This window comes from Pleurodeles waltl, chromosome 4_2 (genome assembly GCF_031143425.1).
Source record: "Pleurodeles waltl isolate 20211129_DDA chromosome 4_2, aPleWal1.hap1.20221129, whole genome shotgun sequence".
In the NCBI taxonomy this organism is placed as follows: domain Eukaryota; kingdom Metazoa; phylum Chordata; class Amphibia; order Caudata; family Salamandridae; genus Pleurodeles; species Pleurodeles waltl.
The window spans coordinates 348752172-348775113 of NC_090443.1; the positions used below are offsets into that span (position 1 = coordinate 348752172).

At 46.1% G+C, this 22942-nt stretch overlaps 1 protein-coding gene across 1 annotated transcript in view; it reads left to right on the forward strand.

Annotated features, from left to right (window-relative positions):
* Positions 1–9804: 9804 nt before the first annotated feature.
* GCLM (glutamate-cysteine ligase modifier subunit) overlaps positions 9805–22942 on the forward strand; it is a 120102-nt gene continuing 106964 nt past the window's right edge. Inside the window, exon 1 of the mRNA XM_069231422.1 lies at positions 9805–10208. Within this exon, the coding sequence (XP_069087523.1) occupies positions 9930–10208 (279 nt within the window). The 5' untranslated portion in view covers positions 9805–9929. The remainder of the gene's footprint in view (positions 10209–22942) is intronic.

The window sequence follows — 22942 nt, forward strand, 5'->3', positions numbered from 1 at the left end:
TTAATCACTAGCATCTCCCCGTCCAAAAGGCCTACTAGATGTATGTACCTGCCATCCCTGTCGGTTACACTGTGTTGTACCACATAGGGGACCCTTGGGGCCATCCAGATCAAGACCCCCCTGGCGAAAGATGAGATTCCAGAACCATAGACTTGTCCCACCCAGCTCTTTGCTAGCCATGGGATATCATCAGAGGGGATATGTGTTTCTTGGAGAATGGCTATGTGGATATGGTGTCTTTTTAAGTGTGCGTGTATCCTATTGCGCTTTTTTATTCCTGCCATGCCCTTTACGTTCCAAGTCATTATAGTATATATTGGTTCCTTATTCATTATGCTGGATTAAGTTCTAACGCACCAGTGTTGTGATCCCGGGATCCCAACCCCAGTGTCGTCTGCTTATCACCGTCAGCCTGATGCGCGCGCCCCTGTCCATAACCCCCGTCCACCCGCACCCGCCCGCCAGCCATCACGGCTCCGAAAAAGGAGGATAGTGCAAAGATGGGATAGAAAAAGAGGTGGGAGAAAAGATAACGTAAAAAAGGATATTTCTGGTAAAGCCAGGTTTTAAACAAAGTGGCACAACCGGTGCCTAAACAGCAGTCCGAGAGGTTAAGTTCCATACAGGTATTGTTAGGGTGGTGGGGAGCGTGGGTTTGTTGAGGTCGGACATCAGGTGGCCCACCTCCAGGATAGTTCTTTCCCTGTGTGCACCAAGTTGTGGTCGCGTCTTCCAGCGGTAGCCCGATGAGGTACTGATGGGGCGGCAGTCAGTCTGGCCCCGTCTCGGGGCAGTCGCGTATCTCCATGCGCGGTTACGGGGAACGAGGGGCCCCGCCTCCCCTCGCATAACATCCGGAGAGAGCGCGACGCAAACGCGCTCCAGGGCCCTAGAGTTCGTCCTCCGAGCACGGGGTGAGGTCGGGGCCAACCAGAAGGGGGAGAGGGATGAGCTGGATTCCCCTCCAGGAGAGCCGCTGTCGGTGATGTCTGCTTCGCTCCTGGTGTCGGTTTGGGATCGGTGAATGTGCTAGTTTCCCTTAAACTTTGCGCTTGATCAGCTTCCATTTGTGACTTTGTTGGGCACGATGTTGTTTAGGCTTTCTTTTTCCTTCTGGCACTGGGGGTGATCCATTCTTCGGTTGCTTCTTTTTCTTTGGGCAAGCTGACCAGACCCTTTGCGTGGATCCATGTCCATGCGTCCTCCGGAGTGGGGAACATGAGTGTTTTCTCGTCGATGATTATACGCAGGCGGGCTGGGAACATAAGAGAGTAGATGATAATATGTTCCTGCAGAAGTTGTTTTATCTTGACATATGCTGCTCTTTTACGTTGAACTTCCATCGTGTAGTCCGGATAAGCAGATACAGTGCTGTTTTCCAAGCTGATTGGGTTAGAGGTTCTGAAATGTTGGAGGACTGAGTCTCTCTCTCTCTATGATTAAGAAACCGGGCTATCAGAGGGCGTGATGGTGCTCCGGGCCGTGGCGGCCTGCCCGGGATTCTATGGGCTCTTTCTATCACTGGAGCTTTAGTGGCGCCTTGTATGTTAATTATGTCTTTCAGACAGTTCTCTATGAAATCTTCAGCTTTAGGTAGTTCCAGGCGTTCCGGGATGCCAATAAATATGATGTTGTTGCGTCTTGAGCGACCTTCCACTTCCTCGGTCCTTCGTTGCAACTGTGCTAGTTCCGTTTCCATTTGTTGGATTTTGTTTTTCATGTCTGCTACCTCTGGTTGGACAGTTTTTTGCGATAATTCTGTGTTTTGCACTCTATCTGTTAGTTTGCGGTAGTCAGCGCGAAGCAGCAAGACTTCCAATGCTGCAGCGTAAATTTTCCCTTCCAGTGAGGTCTTGGTCTCCATTATTGCTTGCATGATTTTGTCGAACTGTAGAGAGTGCGTACGTAGAGTTTCGCTCAGTTGGAGCAGCGTTGCAGTTTGCGTATCAGAGTGCCCAGCAGCGGGGGGATCCCCATCCATGGGGGCCCCCGGTTTGGGGTGTTTCAGTTTGACCATAGCGCCCTCCGGGCAGCGGGGGAGGATCGGGCTGGACAAGGTCACCAGCGGGCCCAGGAGGATCAGGACAGGCAGCTTACATGCGGCGGATGGATGGTTCGAAAGTGGGCCGGATGGTGCTACTGTGGTAAGACTCACTGGAAGGCAGCCCGGAGTTTGGCTTTTGAGCGACGCCACTAGCTGTTTGAGTCTTTATTGTTGGTGTAGGCCCATCTTTTAGCCATCACCTACTCAATCCCTGGTGTCATCGCTGGCACTGCCTCGGTAGCCGTGGTTTCCTCTTATTGTGGATTTATGGTTTATATCTTGCGCCAATGTTGTCCTTGCTCTAACACCGCTTTGGTAATTTATTTGTCTTTCTTCTTGAATTGTTTTTTTTTTTTTTTTTAACTTTCCTTAAGTTTCTCCTGTGTGTGTTTTGCTTCAAGAGGGGCTGCACTCACGGTCAGCGCCGCAATGCCAGAGCGTCGTTCCTTGCCAATCCACCACAACAGGGCCGTGGACAGGCCTGTATGCTTTTCTGGCGTGGGGGGAGGGGCGGCCGCTTCCAGCAGGCCGCCTCTCCCAGTCCAGGCCCCGGCGCGTACCGCGCCTCAGTTAGCAGCGGGCCCAGGAAGAGAGTTCTCGCCATCTTGCGGCAGAAGGGGAGCTCCGTTGGGCGATCCAGAGACCGGGCCCCCAGCAGGTAAGCGCGCGAGGCCACAGCCCCAGGTAGAGGGTGGATGACCCCGGCCGACCAGAGCACCCGGTCCAGGTCCTCACGTGGCCGGAGTCCGCCCCCACAGGGGCCCGGGACCCGCGCGCCGCCCCCGCGCGGGGGGAGTCACCCCGGCGGGCCGCCCAGGATGCTACCCCCTGACCAGAGGCCGCTCCCGCCCACCACGCGCACTCCGGTCCGTGGGCCGCCCAATCAGGGCGCGACCAGGCCGGAGGACGCGGCACGCGAGAGTCGCTGAACCTCCAGGAATTTAACGGGAGTCTGAGCCCCAGCGTCTTCAGGGAGTTTCGGGGAGAGCCGAGGGGGCCTCCCTGCCGTTGCTTTGGAACCGCACCCACCTCAACCAGGGCGGTCGGTCCTCAGAGCCGGGGCCTCGACCGCGCCCCACTCCGCGCTCCACAGCAGGGCCGCCGCAGGACCAGCACACGCGGATCTAGGAAGTGCTGAACTTCCCCCAGGCAGGGGGGAGAAGCCTCCTTGTTGAAGCGCACATCAGGGGCCAGGATAATTGTGTTAAAGGTGGGCCATGAGCGGAGCTCTTTGTTCAAGCGTCCGCTCCGGCCACCATCTTGGCCACGCCCCCCAGAGCACTACAGAATAACAAAGAAATTGCTCTATTTTTGCTTTCCTAACTGCCAAATCCATAAAGTTAATTTATAGGTATTTACATTTTGTTGAGTGTTGCACAGAACAACATCCTACAGCCTTTCTTTTCACACTCCTTGTACTGCATCAAGATTGTCATGTCACTTTAAAAAATCATCCCTCTTTGCTGGCAGAGAACGTAAACACCAGTCACCATGCTAAAATAATAAGCAACAATTTGTCAGAAGACATAGCCTGACATAGCCTGACATGTTACCTCTATCTTTGAAGCTGCAGCAAATGTGACAAGATAAACACATTATTTAAAAATTATACCAGCAGTTTTGGAAACACTGCCTCATGCTACTTTGTCAAAACCGTGCGTAGACAAAACCTAGATCTCTCCAGCATATACATTAACCCTCAGAGTTATCTTACCTTTATAATTATTCCCTAATGTTTACCAGCCACATAAAGCACTCTGCATCAATTGCCTTAACCTCATAAGATATTTCAAAATGCAGCATTTGCAAAAATTTAAGACAGAATAGAGTTATTATTGCGTTCCTCCTTGGTGACAATTTACTTGTGCCAAAGGTTTAGGGAAACTAAATTTTATGACAAGACTGGAGGCTCCTATTGTGCTTTTCTTTTCTTGTTTAGTTAAACAGCAGCTGCAGTCAAAAACTACAGTTCCCGTGAGGCTAGAGAAAATTGACCAATGGGAATAAACAAGTAGTTACAACTAATACACCAATCATTAACAGGCTGACCCTATAATACGTATCTTGACTGAGAACAGCCCTCTTTTCTTGCTGCTCGCAGTCAAGATAAGTATGTTTCATTCATTATATATTAATTTATTTGGTTTGTCTAAACATATTTGTCTAAAAATATTTGTTTATGTTTTTGCCTCGAACGTTATCTTATCGCGCTTCGTCTCATGTTTCCAAGCCGACTTGTAGCCACACATTTTCCACGTGTCTCGCGCATTCCATAAACATCCGTTTTGACCGTTTTCTCTTCAGCGCGACCGCCATCTTTCTCTAACGGTCGCGGAGAAGAGACAGCGTTTCTCTCAGCCTCTTCACCTTTCATCTCCTCAGATAAGAGTATTTGCTCTATTACTTCGTTGTCGGCTCCTGTTTTAAGCTGTCGGACCTTCCGACAGTGTGCTTCGGTGGTGCCACTCCCCAGCCTTCGTTTCCTTGTGTTTTTTCCCCACCCATAGGCGGAGCCTAGTGCCTCTCTGGCTTCGGTGAAGGGATTTTAACCCTTTCCTCACCGTTTTGTGACTCCTTCAGTTTACCAAATTATATATGACTATATTATGGATAGCTCACCATTTTCTCATGCTGCCATTGAGGAGGAGGAGATGATTAAAGAAAATCTTAATGATTTCATTCAATCATCAGTTGAACAAGAAGTCTCTGCTTCTTTAGATAAATTATCTAAAACTTTGGAAAATTCTGTTGTACAGTTAGTGTCCAAGACGATTTTGGCCCATTCTGGAGGGGAAAGCAGAGAGCGTCCTGTACTTCAAAAAATAATAAAACGGCGCTATTGAGTGTTGAGGGTTCCTCACACAAGGCAGAGGACGCGGTTCCTCAAAGGCCTCCCTTAAGGGAGGGGTTACTTTCTAAAAAATTGTCTAAAAAATGCGCATCCAAAGCAAAGCATATTACTCCCATAGTAATTTCAGAAATTTTGGACACTGATGACGATGATTTGCATGACAATTACCCAGATTCGGATGTTTCCGACAAAAATAATAGAGACTCTGTCTCTTCTCCTCCTCCTCAAAAAGCAAAAATTCAAGCTCTTTTGGGTTCCAAATCATGCAAATTTATGGACACAGATGGAGAGCCCATGCTTGATCGCAATGACATCCAGAATCCGCACTCTATCGAGTGGCTACCTGCGGATCATGTGGCAGAATATTTGACCTCCAGATTACGTTCCCCCCTCGACAAACAGGTCAGAGCAAAACTCAAATCAGAATGTCCCTGCCCCTCCCTTCCTTCAAAGATTTCAACGACCCCTATTATTGACACTCCCCTCATTACCCATTTCTCCAAATTTGGCAAAGACCCACAAAAGGGAGTCAACAAGGCCTGGTCCACCTGCCAGGATGAGCTTTTGGATGTTGTGGGCCCCTTGTCCTGTATTTTTGATATGGCAGAAGAAGCCCGTCTGGATAATGCTAATTTGAACCCTGTTGAACTGTCGTTGTGGGTGCAACGGGCTATTTGCTTATTGGGGAATGCTAATTGTGCTATAACCCACAAACATAGGAAAGGGTTGTTGCTTAAGCTGGATCCTAAGCTCGTCAGTTTGGCAACCTCGGATCCTGGGTTCAAAGCGGAAGGTTTCCTATTTGGAGACTCATTTATCAAAGAACTCAGCAAATATGTTGCCACATTCGCATCTCTAGACAAAGCTCAGCAATCTTTAAAAAAGATGTTCTCCAGTCGGATTTTCTTCAGGGCCGGCAGGAACCGCTTTGCCGGCCGATCGTACAGTAATCAAGGTTCCTGTGGCGCTTATTCCAACTCCTACCAAGAGTACAGACCTCAGTTTTATCCCCAAAGGAATCGAGGATTCAGTAACACGGGCAGCAGAGGCTCCAGATTCTCTTCCCAGCCTGGTAAGTCATTCCATTCTTCTTCCGGTGGGAGGTCGTCTTGCATTGTTCCTTCCAAAGTGGCGGCCTCTCACAGCAGACCCTTGGGTTTTGAACACCGTTCAGGGATACACTATAGAGCTTTACTCAGAGCCTTTTCAGTCAAATTTTCCTCATCCTCCCCAGTTCACGTTGGAAATGAAAAATATGATTTCTGCGGAAATTCAATCCCTTCTCCAAAAACAAGCTATTGTCCCATGTCCCCTAGACCCTTAGGGCTTTGTCAGTTCAGTCTTTCTAGTCCAAAAGAAAAACAAGAAGATGCGTCCTGTTATCAACCTCAAACTTTTCAACCAATTTGCAGTTTATCATCATTTCAAGATGGAAACTATCTTACATCTCAGAGATTCTCTTCTACAAGGCGACTGGATGGTTTGTTTGGACCTTCAGGATGCTTATCTCACAGTCCCCATGCACCCAACTTCAAGAAAGTTTTTGCAATTCCAATGGCTTGGTCAAACGTATCATTTTTCATCTCTTCCTTTCGGTCTGTCTTCCGCCCCTTGGTGTTTCACAAAACTTATGAAACCAGTGATAGTCTCCCTCAGAGCTCGGGGAGTCAGACTGATTATCTACTTAGACGACATCCTCCTTATGAACCAAAACCATTCGACTCTTCTCGCTAACATTCATTTAACCTGTTCGCTTCTCTCAGATCTAGGCTTCATTATCAACAATGAGAAGTCTTCCCTGGTTTCAGTCCAAAGAATCGAGTTTTTAGGTTTCCCAGTAGATTCCGTTTCTGCCATCCTTCTTCTGCCATCAGCAAAAATAAAGTCTATCAAGTCAGAAATACTTCAGACTTTGCGCAGTTCTCACCTTTCCATCAGATCCCTAGCAAGAATAGTAGGCTTTCTACCCTCCTACATCCAGGCCATTTTTCCGGGTCCATTACATTATCGAGATCTCCAAAGACTAAAGATTTGTCATCTTCAAAGAGGGTTGGCTCATTCGGATTCTGTTATCCTAGATCAAGACTCTCATACAGAACTGCAATTGTGGATAAACCATTTAGACGCTTGGAACGGCAGGACTATCTTTGCATCAGCCCCAGATCTTGTATTAGAATCAGATGCAAGTCTGCTGGGTTGAAGGGCCCGGTGTGGTCCAATCTCGACTGGAGGCACATGGTCTCTAGAGTAGTCAAAGTTGCACATAAATTGTTTAGAGATGCTTGCTGGGTCCTTTGCAATCAAAAGCCTTGCAAGAGACAGGGTTTGTTGTTCAGTTCTTCTCAGGATGGACAATATTTCTGCGGTTTGTTACATAAACCACGTAGGAGGAAATAAATCCAAACCTTTCATGGAATTAGCGAAAGGGTTTGGGGATTTTTGTCTTCAAAACAAAATTTCAGTCCAAGCAAAGTACTTACAAGGCAATCTCAATACAGGGGCAGATTGGCAATCTTGCCATTTTCAAGACTCAAGCGACTGGAAACTTCATCCCAAAGTCTTCCAATCCATCTTCCTCAAATGGGGGCCTTTTCGCATAGATCTCTTCACTTCTCGTCTCAACTTGCAACTTCCGTAGTTTTTCAGTTGGCATCCGGATCCCTCGGCGTTAGCCTTCGATGCTTTTTCTCAAGATTGGTCAACCTCCCTCAACTATGCCTTCCCTCCTTCCATCATGATCGCCCGTCTATTAGCTCAGGTTTGTTCGTCAACAACCTATGTTGGTCCTCATTGCTCCTTTTTGGCAGTCCCAAGTGTGGTTTCCCACTCTTCTGGAATTATCAATAGAACCCCCCTTTCTTATTCCCTCCTTTCTGGATCTACTCTCCAACCCCCTCGGTCTTCCTCACTCCCTCATCCTAGAAAATCTCCTAACCCATTCAACATGGAAAATATCCGGGAATCCCACTCTTTCCCTTCTATTTCGACAGAGGCTTCAAACCTCATCGAACTTTCTTGGGCTCCAGGAACAAAAAAGGTGTATAGATCAGCTGGTCCCTCTGGCATGGCTGGTTTTTGGGAAAACACATTGATCCCTTTACAGCAGATGTAACTTTTATAGTCAGTTTTCTTGCAGCAGAAACTAGTAAGGGTAAGACTTACTGTACTATTAATTCGTATAGGTCCGCTATTTCTTCGTCACACACATACATCAACGGAAAACCAATCGGAGAACACCCTAAAGTGTGTCGCCTTTTAAAGGGAGTAAAATTTTCCAATCCTCCTAAACCTAAATATAGTTCTTTATGGGATGTAAATGTTGTTTTTAATTTGTTTATGTCTTGGCCGGACAATGCTTTGCTACCTCTCAAAAAATTATCGGCCAAGCTTACCATGTTGTTATGCCTTGTTTCTTTTAAACGTCTTTCTGATGTTAGAGCGTTAGATATTACAGCACGCCATTTTACCCCAACAGGTGTTCTATTCAATGTTCACAGACTTACAAAAACTGATCTTTCCTCAGTCTTTCATCCTTATTGTCCCGAGCACCCTAAATTATGTGTGGGCCAATGTTTAAAAGTTTACGAACAACAGACAGCCGATTTGAGAACTTCCTCTGCATCCCAACTCCTTATTTCTTTCAGAAAACCTTTCAAACCTGTGTCCTCTCCTACTCTGGCTCGTTGGGTCAGATGGATTGTGAATTTGGCAGGTATTGATACTTCTGCTTTCGGGGCCCATTCCGCTAGGGGAGCTATGGCTTCCAAAGCCTTTTGGGCTGGTTCCAGTCTGGAGGACATTCTCAGATCGGCTGACTGGTCTAATGATAATTTTTTCAAAGTGTTTTATTGTAAACCTGTTCATGATGCTTCTCTCGATGTTATTGATTCGCTTTAAAATTAGCATAATAGGAGCCTCCGGTCTTGTCATAAAATGTAGATTTTCCTACTAAATTTAGGAAGGAAAGTCTTCATTTTATTAAAGACACAGAGGCGAGTATTATCCCACCTCTACAAATTCTAATTTTTATCTTTGGTCCCTCCCAGCAACATCTTTAACGACTCCACAGACTCCCTCTTAAGGACTTCTGCGTTTACCGCCACGTATCTGGTACCACCTGGTCTGCAGTGTTTAAAGCAAACTTTCAGGACCCCAGTGTTCAAAATCTACCACGTTCTATTTCTGGACTATTGATCGTTATTCAAGAACTTTTGTCGGTGTTCATGGCATTAGGTATATGTTGTTCCACTGTTCCTTTGTTTATTACCTTTTAAGCTTGCATAAGAAAAGAGGGCTGTTCTCAGTCAAGATACCTATTATGGGGTCAGACTGTTAATGATTGGTGTATTAGTTGTGACTACTTGTTTATTCCCATTGGTCATTTTTCTCTAGCCTCATGGGAATTGTAGTTCTTGACTGCAGCTGCTATTTAATTAAACAAGAAAAGAAAAGCATAATACTCGCCTCCGTGTCTTTAATAAAATTAAGACTTTCCTTCATAAATGTACTAGGAAAATCTACATCTATACGTTGACTGTCAGACTACTGCTCATGACTGCGCCCCTCGTCCTTTCACTCAATCCCCTTTTTTGTTACCAAACCTTGACGCAAAAGTTTGGTTTCCCCCGAATAAAGTTTTTCCAATTCCAGTCTGTTCCAGACTATTGCATTCTGCAGAAACGGGTAAGATATCACCGCTGCATGATGACATGATAACTTTTTTTTACTTGACAAAGTATCAACCTGAATGTCAGCTCACTACACAAAAATGGATAAATTTCACATAAACAGACAGAAAACGTGGGTATATGTTAGTCTCTCATCAGTGTTGCCGACCCCGGCTGTCAGTATACTCTTACTTAGTCCCTCTTCAGTGTCGGCGGTTCGGTCGGTGTGTTTACCTTGTCCTTCGTCGCTCTCGGAGGCTCGGTGCCAGTCACGGTTACACAGCACTCTGGGGCGCCGCCTCCTCTGACTCAGCCCCGGGGTTCCTTATAGAACTGCTGCGGCACCGCCCCCCGCAGCAGTCAGGGCATGAGGAGGACGGAGGGACGCGCTGGAGATCGGGCAGGGGAGGACGAGCCGCGGGGACCAGAGGACGCGCGGAGAAGGACCAGCGAGCCACCGCAGGGCGAGGGACTGAGCCCAGGGTCAAAGGGAGGCCACAGTGAGCCTTCTGTTCCGGTCATGAGCCCCGACAGCTGCGCTGCCCGTAGCTTGCTGCACAGAGCCTCCGTGCTCACCATGCAGACTGGGAACCTGCTTAACTGGGGCCGTCTGAAGAAGAAGTGCCAGCTGAGCCCCAGCGAGGAGGTGAGCACTGCAGGAGAGGGCAAGAGGCATGGAGAGGGCTGTTGAGGTTTAGTGGGAGGGGCACGGATAAGGGCAGGTGGAGAGCAGTCAAAGAGTGAGGATCAGTGGATGTCTGGGAGTGACACTGACCAGGATAGCTAATGGGGATCCGTGGGAAGTGGATAAAGTTCAGTGGAAAGAGAGCCTTAAAGGGAAGGATTTATGGGAAAGAGACAATGATGGATCCACTATAAAGGTGAGGACAGTCACAGGAAGGCGAGGGTTCATAGGGATAAGGTAATGTATGGTTAGTTTGGGACAGACGAGAGTCACGTAGAGATATCTCACTGTAGAGGTAAATGGACGGGGCTATGGACGACAGATGAGGGAGGGATAGGGGAACTTGCCTATCCTCAAAGGATGAATCAGTGGGGAGCAGGAAGGTGTCATCTTTGTAGACAGACCTAAGAGAGTTTGGTTGTTGTCCAACGTAATCGTAGGGCAACGGTGATCCACAATAGAGAGAACAAAGGAAGAGTCTCAGTGTCCTTTGACAGTGATGGGAGAGAACATTAAAATAACTCTCAGTAAAAGAGGAATCAATAGCACTGCTAGGTGACACGTATTCAGAGAGTGCAACTCCAATTTAATTTTACAGTCCATTCCCAGCTGTGACCTACTCACATATCTATCAAATTCAATTCAATGTAATGCTTTTCCATGGGATGGTAAAGATGGGCCATCATTTCTATGTTAAGACACCTCATTATACTGACCAGCAGAAAGTCACAGGGTAGAAACAAGCCATGGGCCTAAATTGCCTTGCAAGTCACAGAATGATATTCGTCAACACACAGTCTCTAAGGACACCCCAAAAGAATAGCACATTTCAGAAACTCAGCAACTAGCAGTGTCTCCGAATTGTAGCTTCTTTTTGGCCCCTACCTGTAGCTGTACCTATAGTCTCAGCCGTCATTTGTTGCCTTGAACTACACCATTGGAAATGTTTAAGAGCCTTTATGGGTGAGGAATATGAGAGAGCCATAAAAAGGATGCATAAGAAATAAAAATCAAACAATATGGATCTACAGGTGGGTTGTCCAATGGAGAGAACTGTAGGATAGAATGGAGAGTCTTTCGTGGAGGAGCGGGAGAGTAACTTGGGTCTGGTAGATGTAGAGCCCAACGGAGGGCTGCGGGGGCTTTAGAGAGATACTGATAGCATTAAAACTGGGCAGGGCCATTAGGGTTCGAGGGCCGGAAAGACACGTCAATGCATAGAAGCTGGAGTGTTGCCAGCTTGTTGACTGGCCTTGAAAAACATTACTTAGGTTCTGCTATGCAGATATCTGTACATAGGTAAGCTTCACGTTCATTTGCCTTTTCCAATCTTCGACTGTGATGTATGCCTTGCAGATATATTTAGAGGTTTCGGTTTGAATCACGTTTGTCATTGCTGTTTTTAACTTAACTATACTTTGCTGTCTCGAACTTTTTATTTTCACTCTCTTCACTTTTCTCTTTATTTGTGAGCGTTTACAATTCCCGATTGGCTCAAAAAGTCAGATAGACTTGTTAGAAATCTCCGTTCAAAGCATGTTTAGATGCATGGTACACCATGCCATTAGCGAAAAAGCTTCAGCTATTCTGAATGCAATTCTAGCAAGTGGTGCAGTCTAAAGCGCAAAGGAATGGGGCCAGGATTGCGAGTGCTCTGGAGGAGTATGTAGCATTTATAGCAGATAATAAAATCATATACCCGGGGCTTCAGAGTTATCAGTAGCGATAAAAGGTATGTATCATGTGTTTTGGTGTAACAGACGTGACACAAGCGGCGGGTTCTGGTGATTCCCTCTAAAACGTCTGCATGTCACTGTGTTTCCTGGCCATTTCCTCTGCCCCTACAGATTTAAGTAGATGTGTCCTGCTGAAATACGACTGGGGAAAATGCAGGGGGTGCAGGGTTTACTGCACCTGGTAATTACTATTTGCACACATAAATACTCCAAATGAGAACCTTCTTTGAATTACTCAGACTGTATGACGAAATCACATTTATGTAACTTTCGAAAAGTCCACATAGAGCAATTGGGTCTCGCTTTGTAGCCCTATAGGCTACGCCAATGATTTTTGCAATGCTGTGCAGCCTGATTTAAGATGTATGTGCGAGTGCATCACCACACGTGTTCGTCTCTGTAATGACGCACGTTCCATTTTTTCTATCTACCAATCTAAAATGGTGAATGCCTTTTTTTTAGATCAGTAAAAAAACAAAAAACATTTGCAATTCAACAGTTCTCGCATTTGCTTGTGTTAGAGCTATTGGCATTGTAAATTCATAACATGACTTTTCTTGCCACATAAATTGGTCGACCCTGCCTTATAATTTCGTCTTTTCCTGCCATAGAATTGCAGTGGCCCTGCATATAACAAAAGCACTTCCGTTTACCTTCTTCCTCTATGTGCAGCAACAAATAAAAATGTTGCTATTTAGCATCCTGATGCTAATAGAATACCACTTTTACCACCCCACCATCAGAGTTGCTGGCGGGCTAACAGAATTCCCCAGAAAAGACATAAGACCGCCACAGAGGAGAAATAAACTAGAAGGGTCACCCAAACATATCAAGTGTTCAAACAGTCATAGTGTAATAAGGATGTTAAGTTAGCCTGATTCGTGGTCACAATTGTAGTAAGGAGAGATTATTAAAACATATAAAATTATCATATAAACCCTTATCACAAATAAACTTTTAGCATTAGACTGTAGTGCTCAAAACACCATTACAAAAATATAATTTGTAAGAAACACAGTCATGTAACCATATTGTTTGCCCCTAATGGACATAACCCCTTGAAAATAACAGGTGAAAGTAATGCTGTATAACATTTTCAAGGCTATTTAATCAAACTTTGACCCAGAGAAAGAGACAGAAAGGGAGAAAGAATGGAAAGAAAGATAGGAAATAGCTATAAATAGAAAAAGTAGTTATGAAAAAAAAGCTGCAAGTAGATAAAGAGGCAGGAGGTGTAGGGTGGTGGAAGCAAGGGGTATGGAATCAAGACCAAGCAGCATTGGTATTCGACAACCACTGAATTTGGCAGCGCCGGAAACATGCTCCTGAGAAAATCTTTGGGCTCTGGACTTATGTGTTTACAATGTAAGCACAGCAGTAGGAACAAGGTAATAACATTGACAATGAGGAGGTGGGCTTTATCTTATGCCTTTACAAAGAACAGTTTCCAAGCTTCTTCTGAATCTGAGCAAATGTCCCAAGCACTAGAAGGCAAGCTACGCAGTCCTATTAAGTACTCACCAGAATCCTATGTTACAATGCCTCACTCGCTAGCAGCACCCACATTGGCATACAACATACACAGAAGTCACTTTCCTCAGCTTCATGCCTGAGTAGCCCATCCAGTCTAGGTGTTTGCTTTGCACCCTGGGACTTGGAGTCTTGTTTATCCCATTATAAAATAAGGATTTAAGTCCTTAAGATATTCACACATGGACCATCGAAACTTAAGCTCTGAATACATGAAGAAGCATTTTAGAAACCATAATTAGTTCCAGGAGATTTATTTACGGAAATGCATTTCTACAAATTCAACAGGGGAAGGTAAGACTCCCTAAAGAAAACAAAAGGCAAAACGATCTGTGCCCCTTTCCTGGTCAAATACAAAACACAGCAGAGAGGAGTGAACTGCAGCCTCTCCGTGTCACAGTGAGAGAAAAGACAGGCCGAAATAACAGCTCCTCTTGAAAAAACACCTTGGGAAAGGAAGGCAGAAACATTTGCAAAACGTGCCTGCCTTGTCGAGCCGATAACGTATGTTTGTGTTGCACAGTATAAGAAAATGAAGTAAGATAGCAAACCAGATGCCGCAGAAAGTGTAATTTGAATTGTTTACAGGTTCTGCTGCTGATGGTGAAGTCATCTCGATGCAGGTGGCCAATGGGGGCTGAGCTCTGAAGCCCTGAGACAGCAGGAGGCAATCCTTGGGCAGGAGTGTGAGAAGGGTGCCGGGCAGACGGTTCTGTGTGGCCAAGGGTTGCACACACCCCTGGGTCACAAGACAAGCAGGCACATCTTCACCTCCAGCAAGCAAAGAACCCAGGGTGGCTGCCGATGATATTTCAGACTTCAAGTAAGTCTCACATGTAAATAACATCCGGCTGCAAAGGCTCCTTTGACGGTAGCACGCCAAGCATGCAATAGTTACGTACAGCACTAACACACAAAACGCACCGTGTGTGCAAAACTAGTTTATTCAAAACACGTTGTGAACCCTCAAGGCATTACTGTGGGCGATACCTTGTTTTCTTACATTCTTGTGTAAAGCCGCTATTTTTCCATTATACTGTTTATGAGTTATCAATTTGCGAAATAACGCATTTCAAATTAAGAAAACTACAAATGCCGTTGTATGAACAGCATCCAATTAAATAGTTCATTTTATAACATGCCAACAATATATATATCACACACAACACGCTAAGCTTTGCATAACAAGCAACAAACAGGTAAGGGGAATGCAGGGGGAGTTAAATGGTGGGAGTGATGGGCAAGCCGCAAAGTGGAAAGCGACACAGGAACAAAACAAATTCACACTCTATTAAACTTCAAAGCGGCATGGCTGCCACGGAGCTCGGAGTGACAAAATAAACAATATGACTACCTAGCAGTCATACAAAGCGCTCTAATACCACTGATCAAGGTCGCATTAAGTAAGTGGCATGTCCAGCATGAGCTCAAAAGAGAAAGATAAAATAAAAGTAGTTTGCCCACAGTGATATATATATCGGCAATTGTGTAATTATCCATGTGATAGGGTTGATCCCAAAGACGGTAACAAGACTGCTCCAAGATGGTACAAACGTAAAACATTTACCCACAACATCCAGGGATTTTTGAAAGGCAAACCCACAAACAAATGAAAGTGGTGGGCGTGGTTAAAGCCCACAGATAGATAACAACACGTCGGAAAGCAGCACTTGCACGCTGCTACGCTTGACCTAAAAATAACATTTTTAAGCGAGGGATAGAGATAAATATAGGGAGGTAGCAAAAGGGAGTGGCCCTAGTTACAGAGACAAAAAAATGCGCCTGTTACAGTCTAGATAGAAAGAAAAAGAAAGGGGATGCCCAATAAACCCCACTGGCCCAATAAACCCTGCTGGCCCTAGACTAATATCAAGACAACATAAAGATGAAGAGCATTGGGAGAAATCAATAAAATCAATATTGTTGCAAACCAACTCTAATTTTGTTGCGCAACAACCTTTGTATAATACATAGGAGTGGATGGTTTTTAGGGGAGAGGTCTGCATTTTCGCAAAAAGGTCCTAGCTGGGGTTCTCCCAGTATTAGATAAGATTTAATTTGTGATTTACCATTGGTATGTCCTCTGGGTCCATAAGGGATTAAAGGAATACAGTCACTTCCTGTTCCACTGGTCTTGAACAGGCCTGGAATGGGGAATAGGCTGAAAGGCGTGGACCTGTTTCATTAGCAGAGCCAATAAAAGATAGACTTCATCTTCAATATTAGAGTGGAAAAGGTCTGAAGGATTGAACACCTGGTCTCAGATGTTAATTGAACCTCCCCCCTCTTCACCTCAAGGTGGATGAGGGGCTCAATATGGATATATAAACCACCTGTTGCCTACGTAGGAAGGGCCGGGATAGGCAAGAAATGACCAAACATTATGTACATTTGTCAATGTACTTTTTTTTTTAATGCGGTTACGCATATATACATATATTTTTTCTGAATGTAGTAGTGTCTTTTTCTTTGTTTTTAATGACTCATGCAATGATGCATAAAATGTGCTACATGTGCATGCTTTAATGTGATACAAAGTCTAGTAAATACATAGAAATGGTCAAACGTTTGTGTGGTGATTGGGAATTTGCTCTATGCTTTATACATTGGCTGTTATGCAAGCAAATTAATTTTGGTTTGCAACAATGCTGATTTTATCGATTTGTCCTCACATTCTTCATCTCCATTTGTCATGTTAGTGTATGGTAGCTTCCTTAAGGAAAAAATATATTATTGTATAGGAGAATCAACAGAAGAGCAGGTGAAGAGAAAAAGGGGGGTTATTTGAGTTGGCGTTGGAAATGGCACGTTCTACAGGGTTACCCCCAAACTCTTTGCCTTTTACCCTCCACTTTTTGATGAATTTGTTTTTGTTGGCCTTAGGACTCTGTACTTTACTACTACTAGCCAGTGCTAAAGTGCTTGTGCTCTCTCCCAAAAACATGGTTTGGTTAGCATATACCCAATTGGCATATTTAATTCATTTATAAATCCCTAGTAAAGTGCACTACATGTGCCCAGGGCCTGTAAATGAAATGCTACTAGTTGGTCTGCAGGGCTGCTTTTGCTACCCACTTAAGTAGCAGTTCAAAACCTTTCCCACGCTTGCCATTGCAGCTTGAATTCAGTGTTACACTGCCATGTCGACTTTGCATTTAAAACCCCTTGCCAAGCCTTAAACTACCCTTTTATTACATATGAGTCACCCATAAGGTTGGCCCTATGTAGCCTATAGGGCAGGGTTGCTATATAATTAAAATGCAGGACATATACTTTTAAGTTTTACATGTCCTGGTAGTGAAAAACTCTCATTCATTTTCACTTCTGTGAGGCCTACCTCTCCCATAGGACAACACTGGGGATTTCTTATTATATTTATTAAGATGTAATTCCTGATTGGGAAGGGGTAGCTCGAACATGTTTAGTACCTATGGAATTATAATGATAAATCCTCTTTATTGGAAAAGTCCGATATATTGTTAGAATTTTGAAAGTGCCGCTTTAAAAAGGTTGTCATTTTCCTGCTCTTAGCCCTGTGTGCCTGCTGCCTGTCTCCAATACACGTATGGGGTTAAGTGACAGCTGGACTTGGGTCCTTCCTTTAGAAAGCCACACACAAAGGGAGCTTAGGTGTGACTGGTGGGCCATCAATATCCTGATGGACTATCCTGGGCAGGATGGGAGAGAGGAGCTAGGTACAGCTTCACACACACTTACACCAGAATAGGCTGTGCCCCATCCCCACACAAAGGTTTGCTTTATCTCCTGTAGTGAGTTTGGAGCTAGGACAGAAAGGGAGGAGCTTTGTGCACTTCAAAGCCCTTCTTTAAATTCTTCCCCACTTCAAAGGCACCACTGGATATAAGAACTGGATTTCTGACCCTGCTAACGCAGTACACTTCTGGACCTGTGGATACTCTACCAGGAAGACGGACTGCTGTGCTGCTAAAGGACTGCTACTCTGCTGGACTGCTGCTCTGTAAGACCCTCTTTCTTGCTGTGCTGACCTGCTGCCCTCCTTGCCTGGGTGAGAAAGTCTGGACCCACAACACTTAAACCCAGAACTAGAGTAACTCCAAGGGCTTGCTGGCTTGCCTCCTGTTCTTCTGAAGTCTCAGGGACACAAAATATTTCCAACTCATCACTTACCGCGCATGGACTCTGCCAACTGTGAGTCTTGCCCTGCCAAGTGGTGCCAGTCCAGACCTGGGCACTTGGAAGTGGGTGTAAAGTGCGGCTTCAACAAGAATTGACACATCATAGCTGTTGTGATGGACAGAACCAGTGCATCACCCCGCTCTGTGGGCCAGAACTTCTGTGTCACCTCGACTGGGGGGGGATCAACTCTGACGCATCGTCACTGCTGCAAGACCAGACCTGGCGCTTTGCCTCCAGAATTGCTGCACCTCGGAGTCTGCATCGCTGCTGCTTCGTGGGTAAAATCAGCACTTCTACCCTGCTGCAGGGATCACTTCCGGCGCATTACCTTCGGAACCACCGGAACGCTGGTTCGCTGCTGCACAGGGAAAATCAACGCATTTTCTTGACTGTGTGAGGAAAATTGATGCATCTCCTCTGTTGCAGGATCGGCAATAGTGCATCACCCCCTCTGCTCCCTGCATCTCTTTCGACGCAACCAGGAGTAAGATACTTTTATTCAGCGGGTCTCACTTGGTCCCTGTAGTCAGCCAACGCTCCCATCGCAGTCGGACTGAACTCTTGAATTTGGCCTAGTCCAGTGCAACCAGATACCCCAAGTAAGCGCTTATTGCTTCAAAGGGCTATTTCACAGTTTATTCTTTAAAAGTTCACATCTCGAGGTCCACTAATTGGATTTTTGTTGTATTGGTCTTGTTTTTTATTTATGTAGCTCTAGTTTTCTAATGAGGTGTGTTATCTTTTTATGAGTTGTTTTTACTGTTAGGAGTGTTGCACAAATACTTTACATATTGCGTCTTAAGTTAAGCCTAACTGCTCTGTGTCAAGCTACCTGAGGGTGAGCACAGGTTAAATTAGGGTGTGTTTGTGTCTTACCCTGATTAGGATTGTGGTTCCTGCATGGACAAGGTGCATACCCCTGCTAACCCGAAACCTAATTTCTAGCAGTCGGTGTAAGTTGCACATGAGAGGCAGTAAGAATAGACATGTGCTCTCATAGAGTGCTTAACAAAAATTTTAAAAAAAAGTAGTTCCTTAAATGTGAGCAATTCAAGGACATAAGTAAGACAATCAGAAGGATTGTAAAGAGGTTATGCTCAAGGGAAGTAACAAACACAGGAATAGAAAGGCAATCCGCCAAATAAGAATCGAGCAAATAAGAGTAACCATAAAGCCATCCAATAGAACACAATGGGTTTGCACTAAGCCACAGTACGTTTTTGGTATGGTCCAAAAGAGGCTTTCTCCTACTGACAATTAAAGCTGACCATTAGGTGGGACCTGAAAAAAAAGCCAGGCAAGCCACATTTTACACTACCGGATTGGACACACACATCTTCTTACTTAGTGCTGAAAATGTCCAGTTTATTACAAAGTTGAATGAGTGGTTCCAGAACATCACCACTTTATCACATGAACTGAAGTTTACAGCAGATGTAGATTTTCCACACAAAGCTGGTCAAAGCTGTACTTTGCAACTTAATTGTAATGTTGACTCAGATGAGATGTACTACCCTTCACTTTGTTTTCTTGACAAAGCTGTATGTTAACAGCTTTGTAATGAATCTGATAATTGTGAAGAAACAGTTGACTTCCTTGGCAGAATCATAAGCTACTAAGTGATGTTGTGGGGGATGGCTTGCTACAGCCAGATGGACATGCCTTAGCATGGCTCCGCCAGTTGGCCTTGATCCAGGCAAATCCATTGGGATGTGAGCTTTGTTTCCCCATCCTGCACCCCCCAATGGCTTTGGGATGAAGCTGAGCAGCGGTAGGCATGGGGACAGGCCTGGGGACCTACATTCAGGTCGGTGAGCAGCAGAGGAGACCTGCGGTAAAGTGTGCTGCACCAGTGAAGGCCTTGCGCCCGGGAGTCAGAGTACACTAGACTCTCCCTGAAAGGAGCTGCCACCAAGACTTTATTTTTAAGTGACGGTGGGGCAGCCCCACTTGAAGAGAAAGTGGTGCGGCGCCCCATCCTCCTCATGTATATACATGGCTCCTGGCAGTGGCTGCGCATCTACCCCACAACAACTGAGTGGACCCGCCGGGTGAAGGTAGGCTGTTGAGGGAGAGCCCTCAATAAATTTCGGCCCAGATGGGGACACAGCTTCTCCTGCTACATCCCATCTCACTGAGGCCTCTGCTCTCCATTTATCATTTCCCCTCCATTGACTGCTGTTTTTCCAGAGGGAAGTGGGCTTCAGGGAGGGATGATACTCCCCTTATCAAGATGCTTAGGAGGGAAGACCTTGGTCCAGTGCCTCCCCCAGAGAGAGACACAGTCCTCACAGAGAGTGCTTATGTCCTCACCCCCCCCACCCACCCTAGGGTAGCAGGAGACATCAGAGAAGCAAACTGGGAGGTGAAGCAGGTCTGATGATCTGTTCGGGGGGGGTCCTTGATTTAAAAAAAAAAAAAAAAAAAAAAAAAAAAACACTATTATAGTCCTTACGAAGTCTGGCCTCAAGTCTGCTGCCTGGCACTGCTGAATTACAGCCCAACTGCGGCCTGGACTAATAAGGCCCATGGCCTCAGCATTGTGACCAGCCATTGATATGCAAACCCATGAAGCACATGGGCACCAAGGTACTTGGGGAGCTCGGCAACTAGGGTGCCTGGACATAGGGGGTGGAAGCCGTGAACCACACACCGCAGTTGCAAAGCTCGACAGGATCTTTGCTGCCATAGCTGATACCAAGCAGGAGCATAGGGGCGAGTGGACGAAGTGGCAGTATACTTGAGTCTGCTGCAAGATGACCAGCAGAAGCTCACTGCCTAAGTCACACAAACTGAATCCACCCTACAAACTTTACAGCTAGTCATGACGGAAATGTAGGGATGGGTCTGGGACCTGATGGCCAGATTAGAGGCCCTCTAACATGGAGTGGAGTACGTGGAAGGAGGATCCCGCTGAAGTAATATCCGTATAGTGGGCTTTTCGGAGGGCGCTGTGGGTTCAGACCCTGTCACCTTCTTCGAAAATTGGCTATTCACAACAGTGTCTCCTATGGGCCTGTTGCCCTTCTTCCTGCTGGAGAAAGTACACAAAATGCCAACCGCATGACCCCCTCCAGGCCCCTACCACGATCGGTGGTGGCAAGTCATGAACTTCCATGACAAGGAAACCATCCTGAAGGTAGCTCGAGAAATGGGACCCCTCGCGTTCGGGAACAAACATATACTCATCTTTCTGGAATTCATGCTGGCAGTACAGCACCACATGGCCTCGTCCCTAGTAGAGAAGACAAAACTGCACTGTTTGCCTGGCCTATTCACTGCTATTCCTGGCCAAATTGAAGGTGATGGCAAACCACACTAGCTATTTCTTCATGAAACCCGCAGACGTCTGGGACTGGGTAGAACAGCATTGATTTGAATCCCCTGTGGAGTGTACACCGGAGAAGCGAAGGAGGTCGAACACAGCATGACTTGACAGCAGTTGCCGGCACCAGAGAAGCCGTGTGGTTACTTCAGCTGGTGCTCTTCCCCAGTACAGGCCGGAAAGGATCAACACCAGGCACTCACGCCGGCCACCAGTATTTAGGCAGAGAGTTCTTTTCAATCAGTGGCTGATATGGATGGGATGCTGTTGGAGACTGGATCCAGTTCCTCTGAAAATAGCACTGCCTTGACCGTACTACCATTGGTCACGCCAGAAACTGCTGATAACATTGTCTAATTGTGCATCAATGGGGAGATGGGCATACTACACCCAGATGGCTAACTTCTTCTAGATCTGATTGTGAAAAGATGGCTAACTTCTTCTAGATCTGATTGTGAAACTATGGCTAGCACCGTTACAGTGGATTTGTGGTGCTCCGCCACCAAATATTTGCTCTTTTTTAGAGATTTAGACCCCCTCCCCACTTCCTTTTTCTTCAGCCATCCCTTTTTCCCCGATTTCTTACAGGACTCTGGTTTGCATCATGTTTTAATGCCAGGAGACCTTCTCCGATTGGGTACCATGTTCTTTGTTTGGGCAGTTAGACATTACTCTGCCACCCTAAGTGTAGGAGTTGGGAAAGTTGTTCATTGAACTAATTGCACTCCATGACATGCTACACTGTCTCTACACACACAACCTATATATATGCTGCACTCCCATGCTGCTGCAGCCCTACACCCCTCTATACACTTCATAATTCGAGACTGCACACATGACTTGATATGGAAATCCGTTCTAACCTGTAATGTCAGGGTGATGGGAACAGCGCACAAAAAGAATGCAGTACATCTATAAGTCAAACTTAGATGGGGAGTATAGTATTTCTCCAGGAGACGGCCAGCCCCAAAGGGGAGGACAGCTGGCTTCAGAAGCGCTGGTGCAGTCTATGCTTAGGCATCACCTACTCTGGATGGATAAGACTCTCTGCACCCTTCAGGAACAGAAGGGTTGAGGCGGACCCTGAGGGTCTCTATATTTTTGTGGAGGGTCAGTTGGATGGGACTTACTGCTCTGGAGTATTTATGCCCTAAATGTAGCACAACAGCAATTTATGGTGCGCCTCTCCACCCTGCTGCTACAGTGGTCCCATGTTGGTGTTGTACCATACCTGTCCGGTGGCTGGCACATTTGTCCTTGTCTGACAGCTGGCGCACATTCCACCCAACCGCGAGAGAGTATTCCCATTCCCCGCTACCCCATGACATGCACTTTTGACTAGATAGGTTGCTGGGCAGCCTCCCCGTGCAGCTGCAAGTCAAGCAGGTGGAGTATTTTGGGAAGACCCTGTCCCACCACAATCCCTTGCGTGGGGAACGCTGCTCCCTCCTGTCCCTATGTGGCACTTACAGCCCATGGCCCTGGAGGACACAGCGTTCTGGGAGTCAACCAGCCCCCCTCACTGGCAGAGCAGAGACCAGCATTTGCATCTACTAGACTCACTGCAATGCCTTGATTACAAAGCATACCACCCCAGTATGCATGCTGAGGAACATAAAGCAGGTCGCTTCTTAACATGTCTCCTGAGGTCTGCAATGGCAATCCCTCCGATGACAGTGATCCGTAGCTTCCCAACAGCGCTAGCCACTAATCAGGAAGAAATCCACGAGGCACTCTTTTCCTACTATTGCACGCTTTATAGCCCTTCCGTAGGAAACCGTTGGGAACAGATTGGTGATTTTCTAGGGCAGATCCATTTACCTGTGGTGGCACTAGAACACCACGAGACCCATAACACCCCCCTGATTCTACAAGAAATCCAAGGTGTTATCTAAGCTTCTCCCACATGTTAAACCCTGGGTATGGACTTGCTACCAATTGAATTT